At 41.4% G+C, this 24,928-nt stretch overlaps 1 protein-coding gene across 1 annotated transcript in view; it reads left to right on the top strand.

The window, feature by feature from the left end:
* The window catches only part of LOC137303925 (A disintegrin and metalloproteinase with thrombospondin motifs 3), a 153,866-nt gene that overhangs the window by 93,867 nt on the left and 35,071 nt on the right, over positions 1 to 24,928 (top strand). The window contains exons 5-6 of the mRNA XM_067972336.1: positions 8,923 to 9,079; positions 12,902 to 13,007. Of these exons, the coding sequence (XP_067828437.1) occupies positions 8,923 to 9,079; positions 12,902 to 13,007 (263 nt within the window). The remainder of the gene's footprint in view (positions 1 to 8,922; positions 9,080 to 12,901; positions 13,008 to 24,928) is intronic.

Here is a 24,928-nt window from a genome sequence, read left to right as displayed (position 1 = left end):
GACTGACAGATACCTACAACTGGCCTTCCAAAGCTTCACACAAGTCCTCCAAACTGTCGTCCAGCAGGATGGAAGGAGTGATGTGGGCCTGGGCCACGAGAGGGATGATGGTGAAAGGGGACATGGAAGTGGGGACACCACTCAAAGCGCTCCCACCTCTCACTCATTGCCCCCCTCTCAACCAGTACCCACAATGTTGCCCCCTCTCCAGATGGCAGAGTCTGCCCCTGCACAGGTGCAGGTGGAGCAGTCTTTGGAGGGGCCCTCACGGGCACCAAAACCCAGAGGGCGTCCGCGCAAAGCATCTCATCAGTCAGGGCATGGACAAGAGCAACCTGCCACTACCTCTACTGAAGTCACAGGGGTAGCACCACGTAGGGGTTCCCGTAAACGTAAGGCGAAGGTTTTGTGAGTACAAAGGGGGATGCACAAGGGTGTAAGACAAAATGTCATGTTTTTGGTGTACTTTTGTTTGTTTTGCAAAAAAACATAAAAATTTGTTATCACCACTACTGTCACGTCTTTGCAAATCGTGTCTGGTTTGTGCGATAATGCCTTTTCCTGCGGATCACCATGAAGACCAAAACCTGATGCCACCCATTGTGTCACTGCAGAGTGGGTGCAGGTGTATTTGCAGGGCTCTTTTATGCAGATGACTGAGACATGCCGGCGATGTCCCCGGTGGCACCCTAGAAGGATCCGGAGGAGAAGTTGTTGAGGGCAGTGATGACTTTGACAGCAACAGGTAAGAAGATGGTGCTCAGGCCAGCCGGGAGCAGCTCAGCATGAAGGAGGCTGCAGATGTGCACTGCTCCTGAGAGAGGTCCAGGAAGCTGAGCCTCGGTCTGTCGACCCTGTGGCGAGGGTAGTGCCTTCTGCGATGCATCTCTCTTTGCGGTTGCCCTCCCTCCTGCTGTGCAGGTGGATGTGTCACAGCACTGTGTTGTGGAGCTCCACGTGTCACAGGTGGACGGCGAGGCTGGTGATGCTGTTCGTCCTCCGAGGAGGTCATGACTGCAGCTATGGCGGCCCCCATCCAGAAGATGTACTTTTGAGGGCGTCCGCAAGGTAGGTAAATGTGTCTGCACACCGGGGTTGAGGTTGCAAGTTTGTGATTTTTTGTGTTAGGAGGAGGGTGGTGGAGGCCAAACTTTGTCCAAAGTGACAGAGTGGCCTCCTGCAATGAGTGAGGGTCTCCCCACCCCACCTGTCAAATGGACCTTTGCAACTGCCACAGGCTGGTGGCTGCAACACGTCCATTTCAACTGGGAGTGTTTCCCCCAGTACGGGAAACACGCTCAGTTGACCTGAAAATCCCACCCCTCCTAAAATATCTTCCCAATTAGGTCTCCTAACGACCTGAAGTATCAAAATAATTGCTTTAAGTGGGATCCCGCCGGCTTTAATTGCCAGTGGGAATCCCGCATGCTGGGGCTGCGCGCGCACGTCAGCGCGTCTGTGGGGAACCCGGAAGTGGGCGGGTTGGAGCCGGGCTCCGGACCCGCCCCAGGAATCCCCAATTTTTGGAGCCCCCCGCCACGAACGCACCCGCTCGGACATCCCAAAATCGCACCCATAGTCTTCACTTCCTATGTCTTGAGCCACCATTCCCTTCAGAGAAGTCCTTTTGGAACAACATTCTGTGAACAGATCTGCAGTCTCGGTTTCTTTTGCCACTTGTTTCAGTAGCCATTTCAAAAATAAACTTGTTGTGAACACAAATAGAAAGTCGAGACCCATTATATCGGATAATATTTTGAAGTCAGAGAGCTATGTAGAAAAAGTCTGTTTCTACTCTGTGTATGTGCTTATGGTAAATGTGGCTCTGCACTAACACTGGGTATTCAACTCAACATGGAGAAGTGTTACATTTCCCAGTACTGACACCCCTATGTTGATGGACAAAAATACTGTAAGTGAGATGAATGCCAAGTTATACAGCATAGCGCTTCAGTACTTCACTTCATGTGAAATGCCTTGTCACTGATCCTTAATTCAGAAATCAGCATTATTCAATTATCCAAGTTCCTGTTTGTACTTGGAAGGTTATTGATCTGTGGTTCTTAGACATAAATTGATGTTTCTAAAAAATACATATGCTACAAAGCAATTTAAATGCATTAAAATGATTAGTAGTTTTCTTCCACCAGTAAAACAGAACAGCTGTTGTTGAAATGGTCTTTTTCACATCCAGACAATTCACAGATGTCCCTGTTCTTCAGTCGTGAAATAAGTGGACTTTGTATGGTACCTTTAGTTCATTCCTTTATTGGAATATGTTCCTTATTGCCTCTTACTCTCTACTGCTCTAACTGTGAGCAGGAGCCATGATATTTCTTCCTAGAACTGCACATGAATGATGGAATCTGCATTGTTGGTTAGCAAATAAAGTGTGTGTTTTGCAAAATTATTGGAAAATTAAGCTTAAATAAAATCTGCTGAAACCCACAACAACCCCTCTTTCCCCATCTACCCACCCACACACACTCCTTCTCGTACTCGCTTTCACACTAATTTGATCATCAGGAGTCTGGTTTGCCATTCTACTAAGAGATTCATTATCTACTTGTTCAATGGCCGCACTCTAGACATTGTACCTGGCATCACTTTTGCAAGTAAAAATATCTCTCATTCCCTGAAAAAGATTTTATTTAACTTATTTATTTTTTTATTGCTTAGTTTGTACCAATCCAGGTAGTAGGTGTGTGGTGAATTCTTTGCAGTGATCATGGAATACTCATCATTATATTTATTCACCGGGCACTTTGAGTGTTAAATATTGGTGTAAAGGTCATACATTGCCATCATGGGTAGTGTAAAGAGCAGTTTAGCTTCCAAGCCCAAGCCTTTATGTTAGAGTAATCAATGAACATTTTTGTAGACTCTGTTTTCTTGGAACCTGTGTTGTGTTGACCTCATTTGATTTATTTTTATTCTTTTCCTTAAAATATATAGACGAGTCATTAATTTATTGGTCTTGTGGTCTCTGCAACTGCTAACTGTTAAATAGTTACCTTGAATTAAAGCATTCCATATCATTTAAAGCAAATCAGCCCCTTGAATTAATGCATTTCATATCATTTAAAGCAAAGTGGGAGGATTATTAGAAGCAGTTGTGACGTGCTTGGCCCTCACATCAGTAATACCATGCAGGTGGAGAAATTTAAGCTTTCTACACTCCATTGTACATACTGAGCTGATCTGACTGCTATGTTTAATCGCTGAGAATCGCTGGACAAGTGATTTCTTTTCGAACCAAAGTTTTAGCACATAGGGATTAGTTTTTCCACTTGACTTCAAAATTGCTGAATGCCAAAATGAAATGTGACAGCCATGCAAGAGTGCATTGTAACGTACATCACCTCATTCATATTTACTTAGGAATCCTCATACATGAGCAACTAAAAGAATATGGCCTAGTCTAGAAGTAAGCTATCACAACTCTATACTTTTGTGTTGTACCTTTCACTTCCAAATAACTGCAGATAGAGCTAGCTTATCATGATGTTCTTTTGTAAGAACAGGGAGTGGATTGGTGTACCTATAAGTGTCATCATGAATATGCAGACCTTTCAAGCTGCCAGAGTAAATGGACTCTGGACCTTTTTCTGAAGGTTTCTGAAGGGCAGGTTTTCCCAGAGCACCAGTGAGGAGGCTCAGATTTCCATCCTCAGCGAGGTGCTGGGCAAAGAGTCCATGCTGCAGGCAACAATCCCTTGCAGTTGCATTTTCCAGTAGTAAGAGTCAGAAATTTGTGGTGCAGATTTTTTTTCTTTCTTCCCCCCCGCCCCCCCACCACCCCCCTCCCGGGGAGCTCGAGTTATAAGCATAGCCTGTTGCCCGTCCAGAGGAATTTTAAGATGCGCTTGTCAAAGAATCAGTGAGTTTGCATTCTGATGGGTGGCATCTGCTATGGATAGAGGAGATGGAGAACTACGTTCATCATTATTGAGTTTGCTGTTCTGGGTATGATAAAACAGGCTGTTCTGTGCATCTGAGTCAGTGTATATCTTGGCTGGAGTGGGGTCATTTTTTTCTGTAAAGGATAAGAGCTTGGTTGTTCCTGTTACATTTAGGTAGCTGAAGCCTGTCTCTGACTGCAGAGCTTTATGATTCACAACCCAGTATATTTTAAATGGATATATCTGTGTGTCTTGAATCAGAATTTTTTTTAATGCAGGAGACAAAGGGCTTTCTTTGACCAGCAGTACGGTGAGAGACTTTCTACCTGTACACTTTTGGAACGCTTGAGCAAATGAGCTTCCTGTAAGTCAGCTGCAGCTCATGTTGCAGATGACTGTTTGATCAAGATCAAAGCCAGTCCTGCAGAAATCCTAGTATCCAAATGTGTTTCTCCTAGGCAAATTGTTTGAAACTCAATCTTCCGTTTTGCATTAAATTGAACATAATAGAAAAGGAAAAAACATGAATAAAATCAGAAGATGGTGGAAATGCACAGCAGGTCAATCAGAATCTTAAAGGGAAAGACAGGTTAATGTTTCTAGTTGTCACCCTTCATTATAATGATCTGAAGTGTTGTGCATTTCTAGCATTTTCTGTTTTAACATATTTTGTATGAAAAACTGAAGACTAATATTTCTTAAAAATAAAAAAACAAATAAAAAGCAATGTGTTCCCACATTTAAAATATCTACACATGATTTTGTAATTGGAGGCATTTTAGTTATTAGGTTGCCCTGTGTCAATGCTTCATGCATTCAGACTGATCATCGAACTTGTCTGGCACTTAATGCGAAACTTAAAATGTATAGTTAGTTATATTAAAGTCTTGCGTCTTGCATCTATCTATCACATCGTGCCTTTCAAAGATGCCACACCTGAAAGTGCCTCATCTCAGGCTGTCATACCTCAAGATTCATACATCTACAGGGCAAAATATTACTCATTGATTAAGACTTACTCCTTCCCAGTTACTTTCCTCACCCTTTCTTGGAAATATTCTGAATTAATTTTTATTCCGAATTGGCAAACCTGGGTTTAGGTGAACTGTTTAGACCACCTGGGCTTCCCAATCTTCTCACGTGTAGTCAATAATTGAACAGATTGTCACTTTCCTTCCATCATCAGACCACCACTTTACTGCACAAAGAATTATATAGCCACATAGTCCTGGTATAGCTGAAGAGAAAACAGACGGAGGGATTCGAGAATGACTTGAACAGGAAAGAACGGGGCTGTGAATGTTTCCTGCTGGCTTCTGGCTGCTTGCTTGCTCACCTGCCCATGCAAAGTGCTTCTCAGCCTTCCTGTTCACTTGCCCGCTCTAGCTACTTGACGGCCTGTCTGCTTCCTGCTTGCTTGCTCGCACAGCTCTGATTACTTTGCAGTCTGCCCACCCAGCCTGAGTACATCCTGGCCTGCCCACCCAGCATAAGTGCTTCTCTTTTATTTCCTTGCTCACCCCAAGTGCTTCCTGAATTGCCTGCCTGTGCAAGTATTTCCTGCCCCACCAAGACTCGAAAGAGCAGAGTTAAAAAGTGAATGAGGTGCAGGGAGAGAGCAAGAAGTGAAGGATGAGTGTAAAAGATGAAAGAGTGATGGATAATGAGAATTGAATCAATGAAGCAAGAAGTAAAGGAAGAGGACATGAGAGAGAGACTCAAAAGTGAAGGAGGAGGTGAAAACAAATGGAGTAGAGTGTGAGACACTTTTTTGCACAATTTCTAGTACCAGTATCTTTAGTTAGAGGGGTACAAGTCAGAGCTCTAACTATGAACAATGAAGAAAATCTACCAATAAGAAAAGCAGAAACTGAATCATTCAAGTCACTTTTTTAAAAAAACAACCTAAATCCACAGCTGCCATTGTTTTACTCAATAATTAAAATTTCTAATATCAAAAATAAGCTTTGTAATATAAGGAGATTTTAAAAATGACATTTTCCAATAATATGATTACATTTACCTTTATTTTTTCTTCTATGTCTTTGAGCATCTTCATTAATATTTTAGTTAGGAGACTTCAGCCTCTGGAAAGCATACAGTTTGAGTTCATACTCTTCCTATACCTAATGCTCAGTCAGCTGAAGAGAGTTAAGAACTGCACTGGTGTCTAAATCCCAGGACTGCAGTCTGAAGGTGTGTACTGTGGAGGAATGCCAGCATGCATCAGTGCAACAATGCAAAGCCTATTCCATCTCAGGCTATAACAGTAAATATGCATTTGTTTTTTCAACAATTTTCAGCAACTTAAAAAAAAAATTTCTAATCTGAATTTGGTAGTATGCAAAAGCTGCTAATAACCAAGGAAGAAGTGCAACCAATCAAATTTCAAATTCTTTTTTGCTACCATCTTGGAGCCAACAAATCTACAACTGGAAATAGGGTTTGTTGTGCAATAGAGACCTTAGCCTCTCTCAAAAGCTAGATCTTAAGTTCAAGACATTGACTACAATTCAGTTTGGACCAATAGAACAAGGGTTTCAATTCGCTCTGTCAGCAAGGGCCCTCCATGAAATAAGAATGGGCAATCTCAACCAGTTCCCAGTACGTGTGTGCGTGAGGACATACCTGCAGAAGAGGGTATTATGAGGTGGGTTTGAGGCATGTTATTGGGGTAGAGTAATTGATGCTGATACCTGCATGCTTTATTTTTGATGAGCACAAAATTGATATCTTTTTTAAACATTCTTCGTCCCCTTCTCCAGTTTCTTTAGTCCTGTTCTGTTATGTTATGTCCGTGTGCAAAAATGTGCTTTTGGAATGGGCCTACAGGACAAGTAAAACAGATTAGTAGACAGTCATTGCCTGTCTACCCCCTCCTCCCTCAAGAAACTTGTGTTTCAAATCACAACTTTCTGATAACATACTGTGCTATGAAGTTATAAACTGGTGGGAAAATATTCTCCATATTCCATTGTAACAGATGCTGCCTGACCTGCTGAGTGTTTCTAATATTTTCCATTTTTATATCAGATTTTCAGTATCTGCAGTATTTTACATTTTGTATCATCTAATATAACCCTTATTAAAACACAGAATAAGGTTTTGCATTTATATAGCACCGTGTTACATTCCTCACAATATCCAAAAGCGCTGCACAACCAGTGAACTACTTTTGACATGCAACCACTATTATAATGTAGGCAACAGTATCCAATCATAAGGACTCCAAAATATCTTCTCGACGCAATAGGAGATAGTTTCCTCCATTCACTAATGTTAATGGAAAAAGTTAGCACAACACAAAGTGGTTTCCCTATTTTATACATATACCAATCTGGTGAATAGAGAAAAACATGCCAGTAACTAGTAGGTCTGTATTAAATTTAAGAAAATCTTGCACATATCAATCAACCTTCATTGGCAATTGATTTAGGTTATAAATCGGTGTACTCATTTAGGCACTGAATTTTGGCATTAAAGATGCACTGCCTTCAGATAACTTTTGTCCTTTGGAGGAGGAAAACGTGTTTTTTTTGTGTATGTGCCCGACACATACTTCTTAGAAATCCATAACACTTTTACACCTATAGATCACTCAGCTGCCAAATCAGAAAAGACCAGCAAACAACTGTTACTATCTCTACAGCAAAAATGCCAGTGTGTCTGAGTCTCTTGTGTGCAAATGATACTTGGTACTGTGCTAGAGACAGACACCATTAATCTGTCAGAAATGGTGAAATGGTTAGTCCCTTTAACACAACTGAGTGAAATACACAAGTAGTAAAATCCTTTATCTGATTCATGATGTTTGGTGCAGTCCTGCTTCCTATTCATTTGGTTTCATTGCTTACTCCTATGACTCTAATCAATTTGTATTTATGATATACTGAACTGTTTTTATTTGGCTGTATAATTGGAGCATACTGGAACTGATTTAAACTGTATACAGTTGTAAAGAAAATTAAGTCCCCTGATGGTTCGGTGCGTAATTGCACCTCATGGATCATGCACCTCCCGATCACAGTGTTTGTCCAATGAGGGCTTAATCAGCCTCAGCCACATGGTCTGGCCACACAAACTGACACAGGTAAGTGCTAAGAGCAGCCACTTTGGGTGAGGTACTGGAGGGATGTGGGTGTCCATGGAATCACACTGCAGCACATGTCAGTGTTTCAGAACTGAGCAAGGGTAGCGGAATGAAAAAGGGAATTTAAGTTTTATAAGATTGTTAAAGTATAAATCAAAGCTTAAAAGACACATAGCAAGTATTTTCCACGTAAAAGTTAGAAATGTGTGCAGAGTACCAGGATCAGGTTAAGATAGCTTTTTTCCTGACTTTGGAGATTTTTCCACAGTTGAATGTGGATTAATATTCTCCATATTCTAATATAATGCAGTAGTTCAGTGGAATTAAAAGATTTGATAAAGAATAATCAAAATAAAATTGTATATAATGAACTCAATCCGATATAAATGATCAATTGACAGCTTGGTCTAAAAGTGCATTTTGTGATGTGGTGCTAAGCAATGCAGATAAAAGGTCCCAGGTATGTGCTGAATTAGCTGATCTCGGTCGGGACAGCAGTTGTGGGTGTTGGCCTCAGCACCCCTGGGCTAGAGAGAGGGGGAAAAATCAGGCAGGGATTTCGCTCCTGATTATTATTCACTATCCCCAAGAAAATACACGTGTGGAGTTGAACAAGGTCAGGATGGGGCTCAGCTGTGATACCACTTATGATCGAATACACTGTTGACATGCACGTTAAAAAAATGGCCACTTGGGCAGGATAGCAGAGGAATTGCTCCCCAGCAAATGCCAGCTTTATAAAAAAAATTCCAGTTACAATTTCAGTGTCTCCACAATACAGCCGCATACCATTTAGAAACTGCACAGATTCATAAATTCCTTTTATGAGTCCTGAAATGGAATTTTGTTTTGAGCAATGTTGAGCTACCTTTTTAAAAACTTGACTTTATTTTAAAAAGTTGTTAGCTGTGCTCTCTTTTTGTTTTGTAGTCGATCAGCTTAATAGAGCGTGGGAATCCTTCTCGAAGTTTAGAACAAGTTTGCCGGTGGGCTCATACTCAACAGCGCTCTGATCCAAAGCATGCAGAGTATCATGACCATGCCATATTCCTTACCAGGCAAGATTTTGGTCCTGCAGGTATGCAAGGTACTGTATTGTTCTCGATCAGGTATGTGCAGTACTGCAGTGTGTGCAGTCTGAATTCTGCATCTATAAAAGGTAACTTCTCCAGAATACAATTACAGATTCAAACTAAAAAATAAATAATTTAGCATGTAGTAAAAGTAAACTATAATTTGTATTAACATCTGTAGTGCTGACATATCCTTAACCTTATTTGCCATTTTTGAACTGTCCAGTTTTGAAGCTTACAGATGTTTTTTGTCCCCAAAAGCTCCTTTCTTTTACACAGCATGTTTTTAGAAGCACTTTTGCATTCCCACTCTGGTGTTTCACCTTTTATACACATATATTAATCAAAATTTCCTAGTGGTGTTGTCCCTGAATGAATTACAGCTGTCAGAAATGCTTGAGCTTTGCTTGTTTTCAGCTAGGTTATTGGCTGCACTTTGACTCTCTCTGGCAGTTATTCTGTACAACAGGTTGAAGAGCTTGTCGGCTTCCAGTTTCGCCTTTCATTTTTCACATTTGCCTAGTCTACTCCTAATGAATATGGTGGCTCCTCCTTGTATTTCATTGGATTAGAAAATTGTTGCATGATTCTCCTAGCTCAATGCTCTTAACTTCAAGAACCATTGTATTCTTACAGTGGCCATTTTATATATCAATTGAGGACATTTAAAGTAGTACATTTTGTTCTTGTTTATCATTGATTATAGTTTTCACTAATTCGACAATGTATTCTTTTGCTTATATTGCTCATTTATTATTGCTAAATGGCCTATTATACATGTTGCAACTAAAACAATTCAATGCAAGTAAACTGTATATTGCCAGATACAAGAGCCAAACACATTGTACCATTTTGCTATAACTGCTTAAATATAATCTCAAAATGATTTTTTTACAGCTTATGATCGCTAGACATTATCAGGATATGGTGAGACATCCTGATCTTCTCTCTATGAAAAAGACAAAAGCATTTAAGAAATAATCAAAATGTTCCTCTTTCAGAATGCTAGTTATTGAGGGAGACTGTATTCATTATGAATAAACGAGATTAAGCTTTCCTTTGAACAGTGGCTTTTAAGCATCTTTACTAACAGTTCTTCCTGCCTGCAAAATTTCCTGAAAGGTCAGAATTGCATGAACTGCACAAAATTAAATGAACTGAGATACGCATTTTAATAAGACAAATTTCTCGCCTTCACTGTGCATAGCTGGATATCTGCACACTACTTGATCGAGGAACGTATGTAAAATGTAGTTTGTAGCTTTTACTTTTTCATGTTAAATGTCTGTGCCATATAGATAATATATGCCATAATATCTCATTATCACTGCTAGCATAGTTGTGCCTTTGCTGATGCTTATTATCTCTGGCAGAGGGTGTATCTGCAGTACAATGTATGAATTGGGTCAGCCTGATGATCAGCTTGCCTGCAGGGATTGTGGTCACTGTAAACAGGTGCTTGAATTCTGCTGCTCAATGCATCACTTTCAATTTTCAGTGTGGTAGCAATGACACTGGAGGAGCTATTAGGGCAAAGTGATCTTTGTCAACGTTCACACTATGTAATTAGCCCTTTTATATGGTGCATGTTTGCTGAGGTAGAAAGAGTTAATCATGGTGGCATGATTTTCTGAGTGGGTCTTGTGATAGTTTTGGAACTTTTTACAAAATTAGCAAAAGATTTTTATGGAAAGAATATTTAAAAATGCACTTCAAATATGTTTCAATTTTAATATCAACAAAAGATAGGATGGGTATTACTGGCCTCCCCATTTATGAATACATAAATAAATTATGTTTCAGGCTATCAACATTACTAATGGAGGTCTAGACTCCTCATCTTACTGTTATCTATCATGTGCCTTTTAAATCTGTTTCTTATTGGAAGAAAGGTTATTTAAATAGTATTGTAGCTCATTGTATCAATAATTTTACTTCATGTTGAAACTTTATTATAATTGGGTTTTCAGCTCATTCCAAAATCTGAATCTATGATTTCTGATTTCCTCTCCCTCACCATTTATTTCATTTCTACTTTCATCTCCCTGTAGATTTCCCTGGGCCAAGACTGGAGTCAGGGGACCAGCTCCTGGGGGTTTACTAAAGCCATTCTTGAACTGGCAGCTGGGAAGGCCACAGGAGTGGCTGGGGTAAATTTGCCTCCAATTTTTTTTCCCACGGTGTCTGCCTCTGCTGGTAGCGCTGAGATACAGAATTCAAGTGGTGAATTGTGGGCATCGACCTGTGTTCTGCCACTCCCTGAAAAAACACTTTGGGACATCAATGCACTTGTACCCAAGTGTGATCTTTTAGAATTGGATTTCTCGATTTTACAGTCAGTTTTCTAGGTGACTTCAGGTGTTATTGATTGTGACACCTGTTGTTGTATGTTCCTGAATTTTTTTTTCATCGAGAAGCCCATGTAAAGTGCTATGGCCTATAGAACAGGACATCACATAGGGTGAAAACAATAGGGGAGAAAGCTTAGAGACGTTGCTTAAAGTTAATTTGAACTGGAAACTTGGTGGCAAAGTGGACTAGACATTCTTCTTTCACCTCTGTGATCTGGGCTGAAATCCATCCCAGAATGATGGGATGGAAGTCTCCTGATGAGATGGTGCCTTGAGTCATTTAATACCCTGTCAACCTAAAATTTGAAGTCACTTCATATACTATGAAGACAGAGGACTAGGAGACATTCTTCTTCTAAGATTGATCTGAGGCAGGTTGTAGGGAATTTTACTCTGTATTTGGCCATGTTATAACTGATATAGGAGTGCTTAATGCCAACACTGGGCACCCCAATCTCATGAGTACTGTCTATTTCCCACACCAGATACCCTCTGGCCTCTCTGCATGAGGTTGCCAATAAGTGCTAAATTCACCACCTTTAACAACTCTCACCTTGATGAGCACAAAAATAATAAAAAGAATAACATTCATATGAACTGAGCAGTTTCAGAAAAAAATGGAAATTGAATCAATGTAAATTGGTCCAGTTCAAATCAGTTTGGATTTAGAAAAGACTCGCAAGCCATTTTCCAATTGTATGGGGAGAAGAAATGGAACCATATAACAAAGTATGAACACTTTTCCAATTGGAACCCTGGTCAGGAGTCCAAAGCTGTAGCTAATGGGCTAACCCACATGGAGCCTTTTTTTCAAAATGAATAGTTTTAATGTTAGAATTGACAAAGAGAACGAGTATCCCAAGTCATTTAGTGTCTTGTCAACCTAAAATTTTAAGTACCATCATATTATACTATGAATACTTAACAATTAGAGATATTCAGCTTTGGGTCTAAATTAAGAAAGAAAATAACAGGTCAAATCCGCCATTAAAAGAATGGAGAGAGGTATTCGATAGGAGTGCATTAAGCATTTAGTAATCTCTGGGTTGCAGTTTCCATTCAATATTAGTGCAGTCAATACACATACAAGAAACATATTTTTTAAAAATGAAAGCCATTTATTCCTGTTACATGAGACTTAGTGCTGTAGAACTTTGGGTCTGAGATTGATAGTTTTATCAAAGCCTGCACTCAGTTGTGATTTTGTTTAAAAACTATATTTAATCTCGATGCACTTCTTATTCCCCCCCCCCCCCCCCAAAAGATAAATGCTACTTGAAAATGGTGTAGAAATTTTTTTTGAGTAAACAAACTATGGCAAAGGAGACATTGTTTTAGTGATACTTTAGCTTACAGTTTGAGTCTTCAGAGGATTTACACAGCTGTGAGGTTTATAAGCCGATGAGCTGTAGCTGTAAGTGTGCGTGAAATGGATTTGTGCAGTTTCAGCTTTCTCATGAACTCTCTGCTCTGTATTCTGCTCAGGTTATGCTCCAGTGACAGGCATGTGCCATCCACTCCGAAGTTGTACACTCAACCATGAAGATGGATTCTCCTCTGCGTTTGTGGTAGCCCATGAAACAGGTCACGTGTAAGTGTGTACTGCAAGAATACACCAACCTAGACACCAGAGGGGCAAAATTCCATATAAACTAAATAGCAAGCTTCGGGCTGCAAAACAAACACTTCCCCCACCCCAGTACATATAGGTAACTAAACGGAGGGGGTTGGCACAATTGAAGGAGGGGAGAAATAATATTTAACTGAATATATAAAACCTTATTAACACAGTTACATTAAAATGTACACATATTATTGCGCAGATAATAGGTTAGAGATTTAAATGGTGCAGTTATCAGTCTGAGACCGATAGCTGCTGTATCAGTTCCAGTCAGGGACTATCTCATTGATCCTGCCCAACTCCAATTGGAATTGTCCTGCTCAGGAGAGAATTCTGCGTATGTGTGCTTACAGGCATGTGCCGAGCTCCGTCTCTGGCTTGTTAAGGTAAAAAGCTTGGACACCCTAACTTAGGGGATGACTTTTTTAGTTCCAACAAAAGTTAGATCAGCTACCCCTTGGTCTTCTCTGCACTAATAATGGCGTCTATCAAAATAATAGGAGAATTGGGGCAGTGGTGCTCTACAGTAACCATTTTTATGCAACTGGCAAGCAGAAAGTCAGGATACTCTTGGCAGTAATACACTCCCAAGTATCACTGACAAACGTTAGCATCAGGACAATTAAAGGTTAATACCAGCTAGAAATAATAATGTGTACAGCAAATTCATGTGACTTTCTCTGCTCCTTTCCTAGTCTCATTTTTTCTGTAACCCTCTCGTTGGGCTCAATTTTGAAATGGTGGCGGGTTGGCAGCGTGTGAAGATGCGCGTGGCAAAGCCAAATTTAAAGAACCTACCTTTGCCGACGCGATTGCGATGTAATTGACGGTGATTAAAGTTGTTTCTGGGTTTCGCAGCCAACCTGATTGAGAGGCTGGCTGCCGACAGGAGCTGCAACGCCGAGGTGGGGTGGGGGGGTGTGGTCGGAGAAAGAGAGAGACGTCATCCGGCACTAGAACAGAGAATGGAGGGCACTGAAGATCGGTGGGAGAGAGAGTGGAAAATTGGGGGTGGGGGGGGGAAAGAGTGGAAGATTGGGGGGGGAAGATTTGAGGGGGGGGAAAGGAGTGGAAAATCGGAGAGGGTCATTGGGGGAGAGGGGGAGATTGGAGAAGGGCATCGGGGTGGTGGGGGGGGGGGGGGGGGGGAGAGTGACATCGGAGAAGGAGACGTTGGAGCAGGATGGAAAAGTAGGTTTATTTTGTCTTTTAACTTTGTGCAATAGTTTTTTATTTAATTTATCTCGTTTATTTTTGCCTGATCCGGCCCTTCACGCATGGTTTGATTAGGCGTGAATTGGAAGCCATGGGAAAGCTGCCCAGATAAGTTTAAAATCGTTTCAACTATCTACTACGTCAGAAATAAAGTACCTAAGTACCTCAATGAGGTACATTTGGTTCTTCAATTATCAAGCCGGCGGGACTTCTCGATTTGTGAAGCACGCGTGCGCACAGGTGCGTCTGTGGCAACCCCGGAAGTCGGCTGTTGGAGCCGGCTTCCGAACCTGCTTGGGATTTTTGCTTCCCAATGCACCCGCAATTTGATTTTAAAGTTGAGCCCCTTGTCTTTCTGTTTGCCTCTATTGTTTTTTCTCTCTCTGCTTAGGGCTCTTGAATGCTTTCAGTGTGATGTCTGTATCTCTGTTCCTTATTCTTTGCTCACTTGTCTCACTCATTCTATTAGCCTCTCTTTCCCCTTTATGTCCCTCCTGTCCTTAAAGTCTCCCAATGACTCTCTCAGATGCTCAACAATATAGGAGGCATCATATTCTGGGTTACAAGTTAGTAGGGGGATTAGGTGGGGGGGGGTTGTTAGAGACAGGTTTCAATATGCATGCATGAGAGAGGGGGGGAAAGTAAGATTGGGAAAGGGTGAGGGTTAGGGCAGGCGGGACTGCTGGGGGAACTACAGTCCAAAGTAAGTATTAGTTAGGGATGGCTCATGAGAGGCAAGTGGTAGAGAGTGCAGGTGTTTGGGGGGGGGGGTGGTAATTGAGTTTGGGAGCAATTAGGAGACTGGGGTCTGGCAGAGCTGAGGTTCGTAAGAACTCTGGGGTTGTGGTCTGGGGCCTTAGAGAACATTGATATGGGGCTGAGTGCCTGGATTATGGCAGAGAGAGGAAGAGTAGAAGAGCTCAAAGGGGATGGAGAGCAATCTGGAAGATTGGGATTTTCACTCTTCACATTCAATTAGCTTGGTATTGCCTGTGAATTTGACCAGGTCCTACAATTCACCACAGAGTACTTGTGTTACATAGATAGCTGTTGCCACATTTTTCTTTCTCCAAACATCTTCATGAAAATTTTCATTCATATAGAAATTGACCTTATTCTCAGGGCTTCAGCTTAGTTGTCCCAATGAGATTCATCAATTTGGGTGGAGGTAGGAAATAGCAAGGGTAAGAAATCGCTGGTGGAAGTAGTATATAGGCCCCCTAACAGGAGCTACACTGTAGGGCAAAATATAAACCAAGAAATAATGGGGGCTTGTAAAAAAGATAATGCAATAATCATGGGCGATTTTAACTTTCATATAAATTGGACAAATCAAATTGGCAAATGTAGCCCTGAGGATGAGTTCATAGAGTGTATTCGGGACTGTTTCTTAGAACAATACATTGTGGAACCAACAGGGGAATAGGCCATTTTAGATCTCGTAATGGGTAATGAGATAGGATTAATTAATGACCTCAAAGTAAAGGATCCCTTAGGAAACAGTGATCATAACATGATAGAATTTCACATCCAGTTTGAGAGTGAGGATCTTGGATCTGAAACTACTGTATTAAACCTAAATAAGGGCAATTACAATGGCATGAGGACGGAGTTGGCTAAAGTGGACTGGGAAAACAGATTAGAAGGTATGACTGTGGATAAGTAGTGGCAGACATTTAAAAAGATATTTTATGACACTCAACAAAAATATATCCCAGGAAGGAGGAAAGACTCCATGAGAAGGGTGTTCCAACCATGGCTAACTAAGGAAGTTAAGGATGGTATCAAGTTAAAAGAAAAGGCGTACAACGTGGCAAAGATTAGCGGCAAGCCCGAAGATTGGGAAAACTTTAGAAACCAGCAAAGGAGGACTAAAAAAATAATAGAGGGAGAAAATAGATTATGAGAGTAAACTAGTAAGAAATATAAAAACTGACAGTAAAAGCTTTTGCAAGTATATAAAAAGGAAGAGAGTAGTTAAAGTAAGTATAGGTCCCTTAGAGGATGAGACTGGGGAAATAATAATGGAAAACAAGGAAATGGCAGAGGCATTGAACAGATATTTTATATCTATCTTCATAGTAGAAGACACTAAAAGCATACCAATATTAGTTGATAATCAAGGGGCAAAGGGAAGAGAGGATCTAAAAACAATCACTATCACTAGAGAAAAAGTACTAGGCAAACTACTGGGTCTGCAGGCTGACAAATCCCCTGAACCCGATGGCTTGCATCCGAGAGTCTTAAAGGAAGTGGCTACAGAGATAGTGGATGCGTTGGTTGTAATCTTCTAAAATTCACTAGATTCTGGAAAGGTCCCAGGGGATTGGAAAACCGCAAATGTTAAAGCCCCTATTCAAGAAAGCAGGTAGATAGAAAGCAGGTAACTATAGGCCAATTAGCCTAACATCTTCATTGGGAAAATGCTAGAATCAATTATGAAGGAAGAAGTAGCAGGAATTTAGAGACTCAAAATAAAATCAAGGAGAAAGGTTTTATGAAAGGGAAATCGTGTTTGACAAATTTATTAGAGTTCTTTAAGGAAATAACGAGCAGGGTGGATAAAGGAGAACCAGTAGATATAGTGTATTTGGATTTCCAAAAGGCATTCGATAAGGTGCCACAAAAAGGTTACTGCACAAGGTAAGAGTTCATGGTGTTGGGGGTAATATATTAGCATGGATAGAGGATTGGCTAACTAACAGAAAACAGAGAGTCGGGAATGCAATCTGTAACTAGTGGGGTGCCGCAGGGATCAGTGCTGGGGCCTCAACTAATTACAATCTATATCAATGACTTAGATGAAGGAAGCGAGTGTACTGTGGCCAAATTTGCTGATGATACAAAGATAGGTGGAAAAGTAAGTTGTGAGGAGGACACAAAGTGTCTGCAAAGGGATATGGATAGGTTAAGCGAGTGGACAAAAAATTGGCAGATGGAGTATAATGTGGGAAAATGTGAAGTCATCCATTTTAGTAGGAAGAATAATAAAGCAAAATATTACATAAATGGAGAAAGACTTCAGAATGCTGCAGTACAGAGGGATTTGGGTGTCCTCATACATGAAACACAAAAAGTTGGCATACAGGTGCAGCAGGTAATTGGGAAGGCAAATGAAATATTGGACTTTATTTCAAGGGGGACGGAGTATAAAAGCAGGGAAGTCTTGCTACAGGGTGCTGGTGAGACCACGCCTGCGTACAGTTTTGGTCCCCTTATTTAAGGAAGGATATACTTGAATTGGAGGCGGTTCAGAGAAGGTTCACTAGATTGATTCCGGGTATGGAAGGGTTTTCTTACGAGGAAAGATTGAACAGGTTGGGCCCATACTCACTGGACTTTAGAAGAATGAGAGGAGATCTTATCAAAACATATAAGATTCTGAGTGGGCTTGAGAGGGTAGATGCTGAGAGGATGTTTCCCCTCCTGGGAGAATCTAGAACTAGGGGGCATAGTCTCAGAATAAGGGGTCGCCCATTTAAGATGGAGATGAGGAGAAATTTCTTCTGAGGGTTGTGAACCTTTGGAATTCTTTGCCCCAAATAGCGGTGGAGGCTGAGTCATTGAATATATTCAAGGCTGAGTTAGACAAATTTTTGATCAGCAAGGGAGTCAAAGGATATCGGGAACAGGCAGGAAAGTGGAGTTGAGGCCAGAATCAGATTGGCCATTATCTCATTGAATGGCAGAGAGGCTAGAAGGGCTAAATGGCCTATTCCTGCTCCTATCTCTTATGTTCAATTTTCTCAAAATTATTTAACATTCATAATGTTCTACTATCAACTTGTCCTAACTCTTTGTTGCAGCAATTTGTTGCAAGGCTTTAATTCACTATAGCAACTTATCAACAGTCTCTCAACATGTCACCAGGCTGGTTGTGTTTCTTTTGATGCCTCACTTAGCTATTCAGGTTTTTTTTTCCTATGCTTGCTGATTGTGATACTGTTGTTTCTTACAAGGATTTGTTGCCAAATTTGTAATGACTTCACCTCGCAATGATTCATTGCATTGTTTTATTTTCTTGCAGCCATTTACAATGATAACTTGTAGTTTGTTGTCACATTCCGTTTTGCACAATAATTTGGGATGATACTTATGCAGCTTTTGTTTCTCATAAGGATGTGCCACAATATTTGTGACTCATAATTGCAAGAATCGGCCGAGACACTTAACTCTTACATTTGTTTGCACGACACTTCTTTCGCAGAGATCTGAAGCTCCATTCAGGATCCTCTTGTTTCTCAAAGATCTGCAATCCTTAATTCATGCTTTCCATAGTGATTTGCTATAACACTCTTCAATTTCTTGCTGAGGCCGATAAGCACCTTCTTGCTTCCAAGAGCTGATTACCACTCTCGTCCCTTGCAGGCAATGGTGGCCACCATCTCGTTTCTTGGTTGGATTAATAGCTCCCCTTGTAGAAAAGTTGACTGTTTTCTTGTTTCTTGCAGGAAGTTATTTGGCACTGTCCTGTTTTTCTTTTGCAAATGTTGATTGTCAATCTGTGTGTTGCTCACACTGATTTGCCACAGTGCTATCAGCTCTAGCAGAATGTTACTGGGTTCCCAGATTTCTCAATGCTCACATGTTTATTACTAATAACAGTTCATTGTAACACTCATTTTTTGCTCAAATTGCTTTCAGTATTTTTTTACCAGCCTTTCATTGTTTGTGTGGGTTAATCACAAGGCTTACATTGATTGTGTGGGTTTGTCACCAGCAACTCAATGATTGTGTGGGTTTGTCACCACCATTGGAAGCCAATCATCTTAGCCCCTAGACATCACTGCAGGAGTTCCTCAGGGCAGTGTCCTAGGTCCAACCATCTTCAGCTGCTTCATCAATGACCTCCCCTCCATCATAAGGTCAGAAGTGGGGATGTTCGCTGATGATTGCACAATGTTCAGTTCCATTCACAACCCCTCAGATAATGAAGTCCGTGCCTGCATGCAGCAAGACCTGGACAACATCCAGGCTTGGGCTGATAGGTGGCAAGTAACATTCACGCCAGACAAGTGCCAGGCAATGACCATCTCGAACAAGAGAGAGTCTAACCACATCCCCTTGACATTCAACTGCATTACAATAGCCGAATCCCCCACCATTAACATCCTGGAGGTCACCATTGACCAGGAACTTAACTGGACCAGCCACATAAATACTGTGGCTACGAGAGCAGGTCAGAGGCTGGGTATTCTGTGGCGAGTGACTCACCTCCTGACTCCCCAAAGCCTTTCCACTATCTACAAGGCACAAGTCAGAAGTGTGATGGAATACTCTCCACTTGCCTGGATGAGTGCAGCTCCAACAATACTCAAGAAGCTCGACACCATCCAGGACAATGCAGCCGGCTTGATTGGCACCCCATCCACTACCTTAAATATTCACTGCAGCAACTCTCCAAGGCTTCTTCGACAGCACCTCCCAAACCCACGACCTCTACCACCTAGAAGGACAAGGGCAGCAGGTGCACGGGAAGACCACCACTTGCATGTTCCCTACCAAGTCACACACCATCCCGATTGGAAATATATTGCCGGTCCTTCATTGTTGCTGGGTCAAAATCCTGAAACTCCCTACGTAACAGCACTGTGGGAGAACCTTCACCACACGGATTGCAGCGGTTCAAGAAGGCGGCTCACCACCACCTTCTCAAGGGCAATTAGGGATGGGCAATAAATGCTGGCCTTGCCAGCGATGCCCACATCCCATGAATGACTCAAAAAAAAACCTTTCAGTAATTGTGTGGGTTTGTCACCAGCCTTTTGTTGGTTGTGTGGGTTTGTCACCAGCCTTTCGTTGGTTGTGTGGGTTTGTCACCAGCCTTTCATTTCTTCCAGGTTTATTACTGTGCCATGTTTTGCTTAGTGAAATTTGTTGTGATATTCTTTGAGTTCTTACGGGGTTTTTTTTTATTCGTTCATGGGATGTGGGCATCGCTGGCAAGGCCAGCATTTATTGGCCATCCCTAATTGCCCTTGAGAAGTGGTGGTGAGCCGCCTTCTTGAACCGCTGCAATCCAGGATTTTGACCCAGCAACGATGAAGGAACGGCGATATATTTCCAAGTCGGAATGGTGTGTGACATGGAGGGGAACGTGCAGGTGGTGTTGTTCCCGTGTGCCTGCTGCTCTTGTCCTTCTAGGTGGTAGAGGTCACGGATTCGGGAGGTGCTGTCGAAGAAGCCTTGACGAGTTGCTGCAGTGCATCCTGTGGATGGTACACACTGCAGCCACAGTGTGCTGGTGGTGAAGGGAGTGAATGTTTAGGGTGGTGGATGGGGTGCCAATCAAGCGGGCTGCGTTGTCCTGGATGGTGTCGAGCTTCTTGAGTGTTGTTGGAGCTGCACTCATCCAGGCAAGTGGAGAGTATTCCATCACACTCCTGACTTGTGCCTTGTAGATGGTGGAAAGGCTTTGGGGAGTCAGGGGGTGAGTCACTTGCCACAGAATACCCAGCCTCTGACCTGCTCTTGTAGCCACAGTATTTATATGGCTGGTCCAGTTAAGTTTCTGGTCAATGGTGACCCCCAGGATGTTGATGGTGGGGGATTCGGCGATGGTAATGCCATTGAGGTGGTTAGACCCTCTCTTGTTGGAGATGGTCTAATAGGGATTTATAATGTCAGCTTTGTTTCTCACACAGATTTCTAAAGATGGTCTAGGAAATTTTCTGCTAGAGCAAAGGGCAATCTTCTTGCATTGTTGATTAGTTGCTTTGCATTAATAACATTTTTTTTAAATCAGAAAATTATATTATCTCAGCACCATCTTCATGCATTGTTTAAATTAGAACCTCATCACAGCCTGCTACTTCATGGATTTCATAACGTACAGAACAGAAATGAATGTCTGTGGAACTTAACACCTGAGAGCAATATCTTCATGATATTTTTCATTGATTTCTTCAATCCAGTTCAAACATCATTTATATTGCATGAAGATTTCAGTGCTGGAGTTCACCAATATCCGCATTACGTATAAGGGTGGAAATTGCGGTCAGTACTGTTCTCGTATGTATGCTTAGTGCACTCATACCAAATTCCTCTGCACCATTTTAAAGTGAGTTAACAACTGTGCTAAAATAGCAGAGGGGAATTGTGGTACAAGTGAGTTACATGTTCATACGAGAACAACATTGATCGTAATCTCTGCCCTACATGCAATAAACATAGGCTGCCCCACCAGTCCTGGCATCTTATAGTAGCCTGAATTATGAATGGTTTTCTGTGTTTACTTTGTAACGTACTCTGTATTTTTTTTAAAAAGTAGAAAGTTTTTGCAAGATTTTCATAAGAACCTTTACATTGATGTCTACAGTTCAAAGTCAGAATGCAATGTAATGAAAGCTGCAGTTGAATGCAAAGTGGTCACGGTGACGGTTGTGTATCAGCACCATCTACAGGATCCAATTAGAAAGGCTCCTTCTCATTGCAGTTCAAACTCCCAAAGACTACAGCAGTACGGTTGGAACATAGGAATAGTAGTTGGCCATTCAGCCCCTCGAGCCTGTTCCGCCATTCATTTGGATCACAGCTGATCTGTAACTCAACTCCATTTACCTGCCGTTAATCCATATCCCTTGATACCCTTAGCCAACAAAAAATCTATCAATCTCAGTCTTGAAAATTTCAATTGACCCAGCATCCACAGGTTTTTGAAGAAGAGAGTTCCAGATTTCCACTACCCTTTGTATAAAATAAAAAGTGCTTCCTGATTTCACTCCTAAATGGCCTACCTCTAATTTTATGATTCCCCCACCAGAGGAAATAGTTTCTCTATCTACCCTATTGAATTCCTTTTATCATTTTGAAGACCTTGACTTGATCACCCCTCAACCTTCTAAACTCAAGGGAATACAAGTCAAGTTTACAGCCTGTACTCATAATTTAACCCTTTTAAGCCCTGGTCAATCTGCACTGAACCCCTTCTAAGACCAATATATCTTACAGCAGTAATGCATCTGAACAATTTATCCAATTTGCAAGAAAGCAGAAAACTTGCAGTTATATATTTCATGACCTCAGGATTTCCCAAATCACTTCAAAGTCATTGAATTATTTTTGAAGTTAGTCACTATTGTAATGTATGGAAATGTAGCAACCAATTTGTGCAGAGCAAGATCCCACAAACAGGAATGAAATAAATGAGCAGACATTCTGTTTTAGTGATGTTAGTTGAGGGATAACTGTTGGCCAGGACACCGGGAGAACTCCTCTGCTCTTCTTCGAACAGTGCCATGGGATTTTTTACATCCACGTGAGAGGGCAGTCAGGGCCTCGATTTAACATGTCATCCGAAATACGGCACCGCCAACGGTACACCACTCCTTCAGTATTGAAGTGTCTATCTAAATAGCCCAGTAACAGTCCTCACTACAGATAGCTCTTGCTACCAGCTCCAAGAAAGTATTTCCCTTATTGTGAAGGAGCGTAGCCCTTCCCACAACAAACATGTGGATGGGAACCAGTGTTGCATGTCACAGTGCGAACAAGTGATATTTGACCTCCGCTTAGAGAAATACTAATTATTCTGTGGGAGTTCTAGGAGGCTCACTCAGCAGAAATGGCCTTAGTCCTCCAAAACCTAAACTACCTAAGATAATCAGTAACAGTGACCCACCCATCTACTGACTAGAACCCCAACTGAACCCTTATGACCCAGAACAGACAAATTGCTTTAGCCTTACACCTGCATCGCTTCCAGTACAAGCACACTGTGCCACTAACCTTAAATGTATCAATAAGCCTTACCTATTAGAGTTTTTTGTGGGTATAACTAGCAAGGTAGATAAGGGGGATCCAGTGGATGTAGTATATTTGGATTTTCAAAAGGCATTCGATAAGGTGCCACACAAGAGATTGTTACACAAGATCAGGGCTCATGGGATTGGAGGTAATATATTGGCATTGGTTGAGTATTAGTTAACAGACAGAAAACAGAAAGTAGGAATAAACGGCTCATTTTCGTGTTGGCAAGTTGTAACTAGTGGGGTGCCGCAAGGATCAGTGTTTGGGCCTCAGCTATTTACAATGTACATCAATGACTTAGATGAGGGGGCTGAGTGTAATGTATCCGAGTTTGCTGACGATACAAAGCTAGGTGGGAAAGTAAGCTGTGAGGAGGATGCAAAGAGGCTGCAAAGGGATATAGGTAGGTTAAGTGAGTGGGCGAGAAGTTGGCAAATGGAGTATAATGTGGGGAAATGTGAAATTATCCACTTTGGTAGGAAGAATAGAAAAGCAGAATTTTTTTAAAAGGTGAGGGACTAAGAAATGTTGGTATTCAGAGGGATTTGGGTGTCCTTGTACACGAATCACAGAAAGTTAATATACAGGTAAAGCAAGCAATTAGGAAGGCAAATAGTATGTTAGCCTTTATTGCGAGGGGGTTGGAGTTTAAGAGTAAGGAAGTCTTGCTGCAATTATATAGGGCTCTAGTGACTTACCTTCATTGCACCCCCTCTACGGCAAGTATATCCTTACCTAAGGAAGGATATACTTGCCGTAGAGGGGGTGCAATGAAGGTTCACTAGATTGATTGCTGGAATGAGAGAGTTGTCCTATGAGGAAAGATTGAGTAGAATGGGCCCATATTCTCTGGAGTTTAGAAGAATGAGAGGTGACCTCATTGAAATGTATAAAATTCTTAGAGGGCTTGACAGGGTAGATGCAGAGAGGCTGTTTCCCTTGGCTGGAGAGTCTAGAACTAGAGGTCATAGTCTCAAGATAAGAGGTCAGCCATTTAGGACTGAGATGAGGAAAAATTTCTTCACTGAGGGTTGTGAATCTTTGGAATTCTCTACCCCAGAGGGCTGTGGGTGCTCAGTTGTTGAGCATATTCAAGATGGAGTTCGATAGATTTTTGGAAATCAAGGGATAGAGCAGAAAAGTGGAGTTGAGGTAGACGATCAGCCGTGATCTTATTGAATGGCGGAGCAGGCTCAAGGGGCCGTATGGCCCACTCCTTTTCCTATTCCTTATGTTCTTATCCCACAAGCACTGTGTAATGTAAATGCACAGTGACTTCACAGGGTATGTTCATCGATGTTAAACTCAATATAATAAACTTTAGATAATTTTGAAAAAGCCAAACTTATTTTTGCTGTGCCAACATTGATTTCTAAAAAGGGTTTAGTTTGCAGTTTAACTAAATGAAACACAGATGTTGCATAGCATAATATTTATATAATAGCAGCTTAGAAGGGATAAGTCAATGTATGTTTCTTGTCTATAAACACTGAATGTTAAAGACTAGGATAAAGATCATTCTTTAACCTTTAGTATTCTCTGAGGAGCAGAATGATGTGTTTTGCTTGTTGATGTGATAAAATGATGTGCGTATGCTCAGCTATTTAACTTGTTTGTTATGAAGGAAATTCATGTGTCTTGAAAAAAAGTATTAGCTGGAGTATAATATGACATTCGTGCATTTAAGGAGAGAGGGGGGGAAATAAATGGCTTTGCAAAATGAATGGATGGCTTTGGAAAGCATTTGTGGTCCCAAAGGATTGAATTCACCTTAGTAATTCAGCACCGTCATGACATTTACATTATTAGGTATCAGGTGTACAGTATTGTTCTAATACTTGGCTTCTTTCTAGAAGATGTCTGCTACCACGTTTAATTGTGTGAACCACTTGAGTGAAAGCCAGAAACACTTGCATTTCTGTAGAGCC

The sequence above is a fragment of the Heptranchias perlo genome, chromosome 36, assembly GCF_035084215.1.
Source record: "Heptranchias perlo isolate sHepPer1 chromosome 36, sHepPer1.hap1, whole genome shotgun sequence".
NCBI lineage: Eukaryota > Metazoa > Chordata > Chondrichthyes > Hexanchiformes > Hexanchidae > Heptranchias > Heptranchias perlo.
This window is presented reverse-complemented; position numbering and strand designations above follow the sequence as displayed.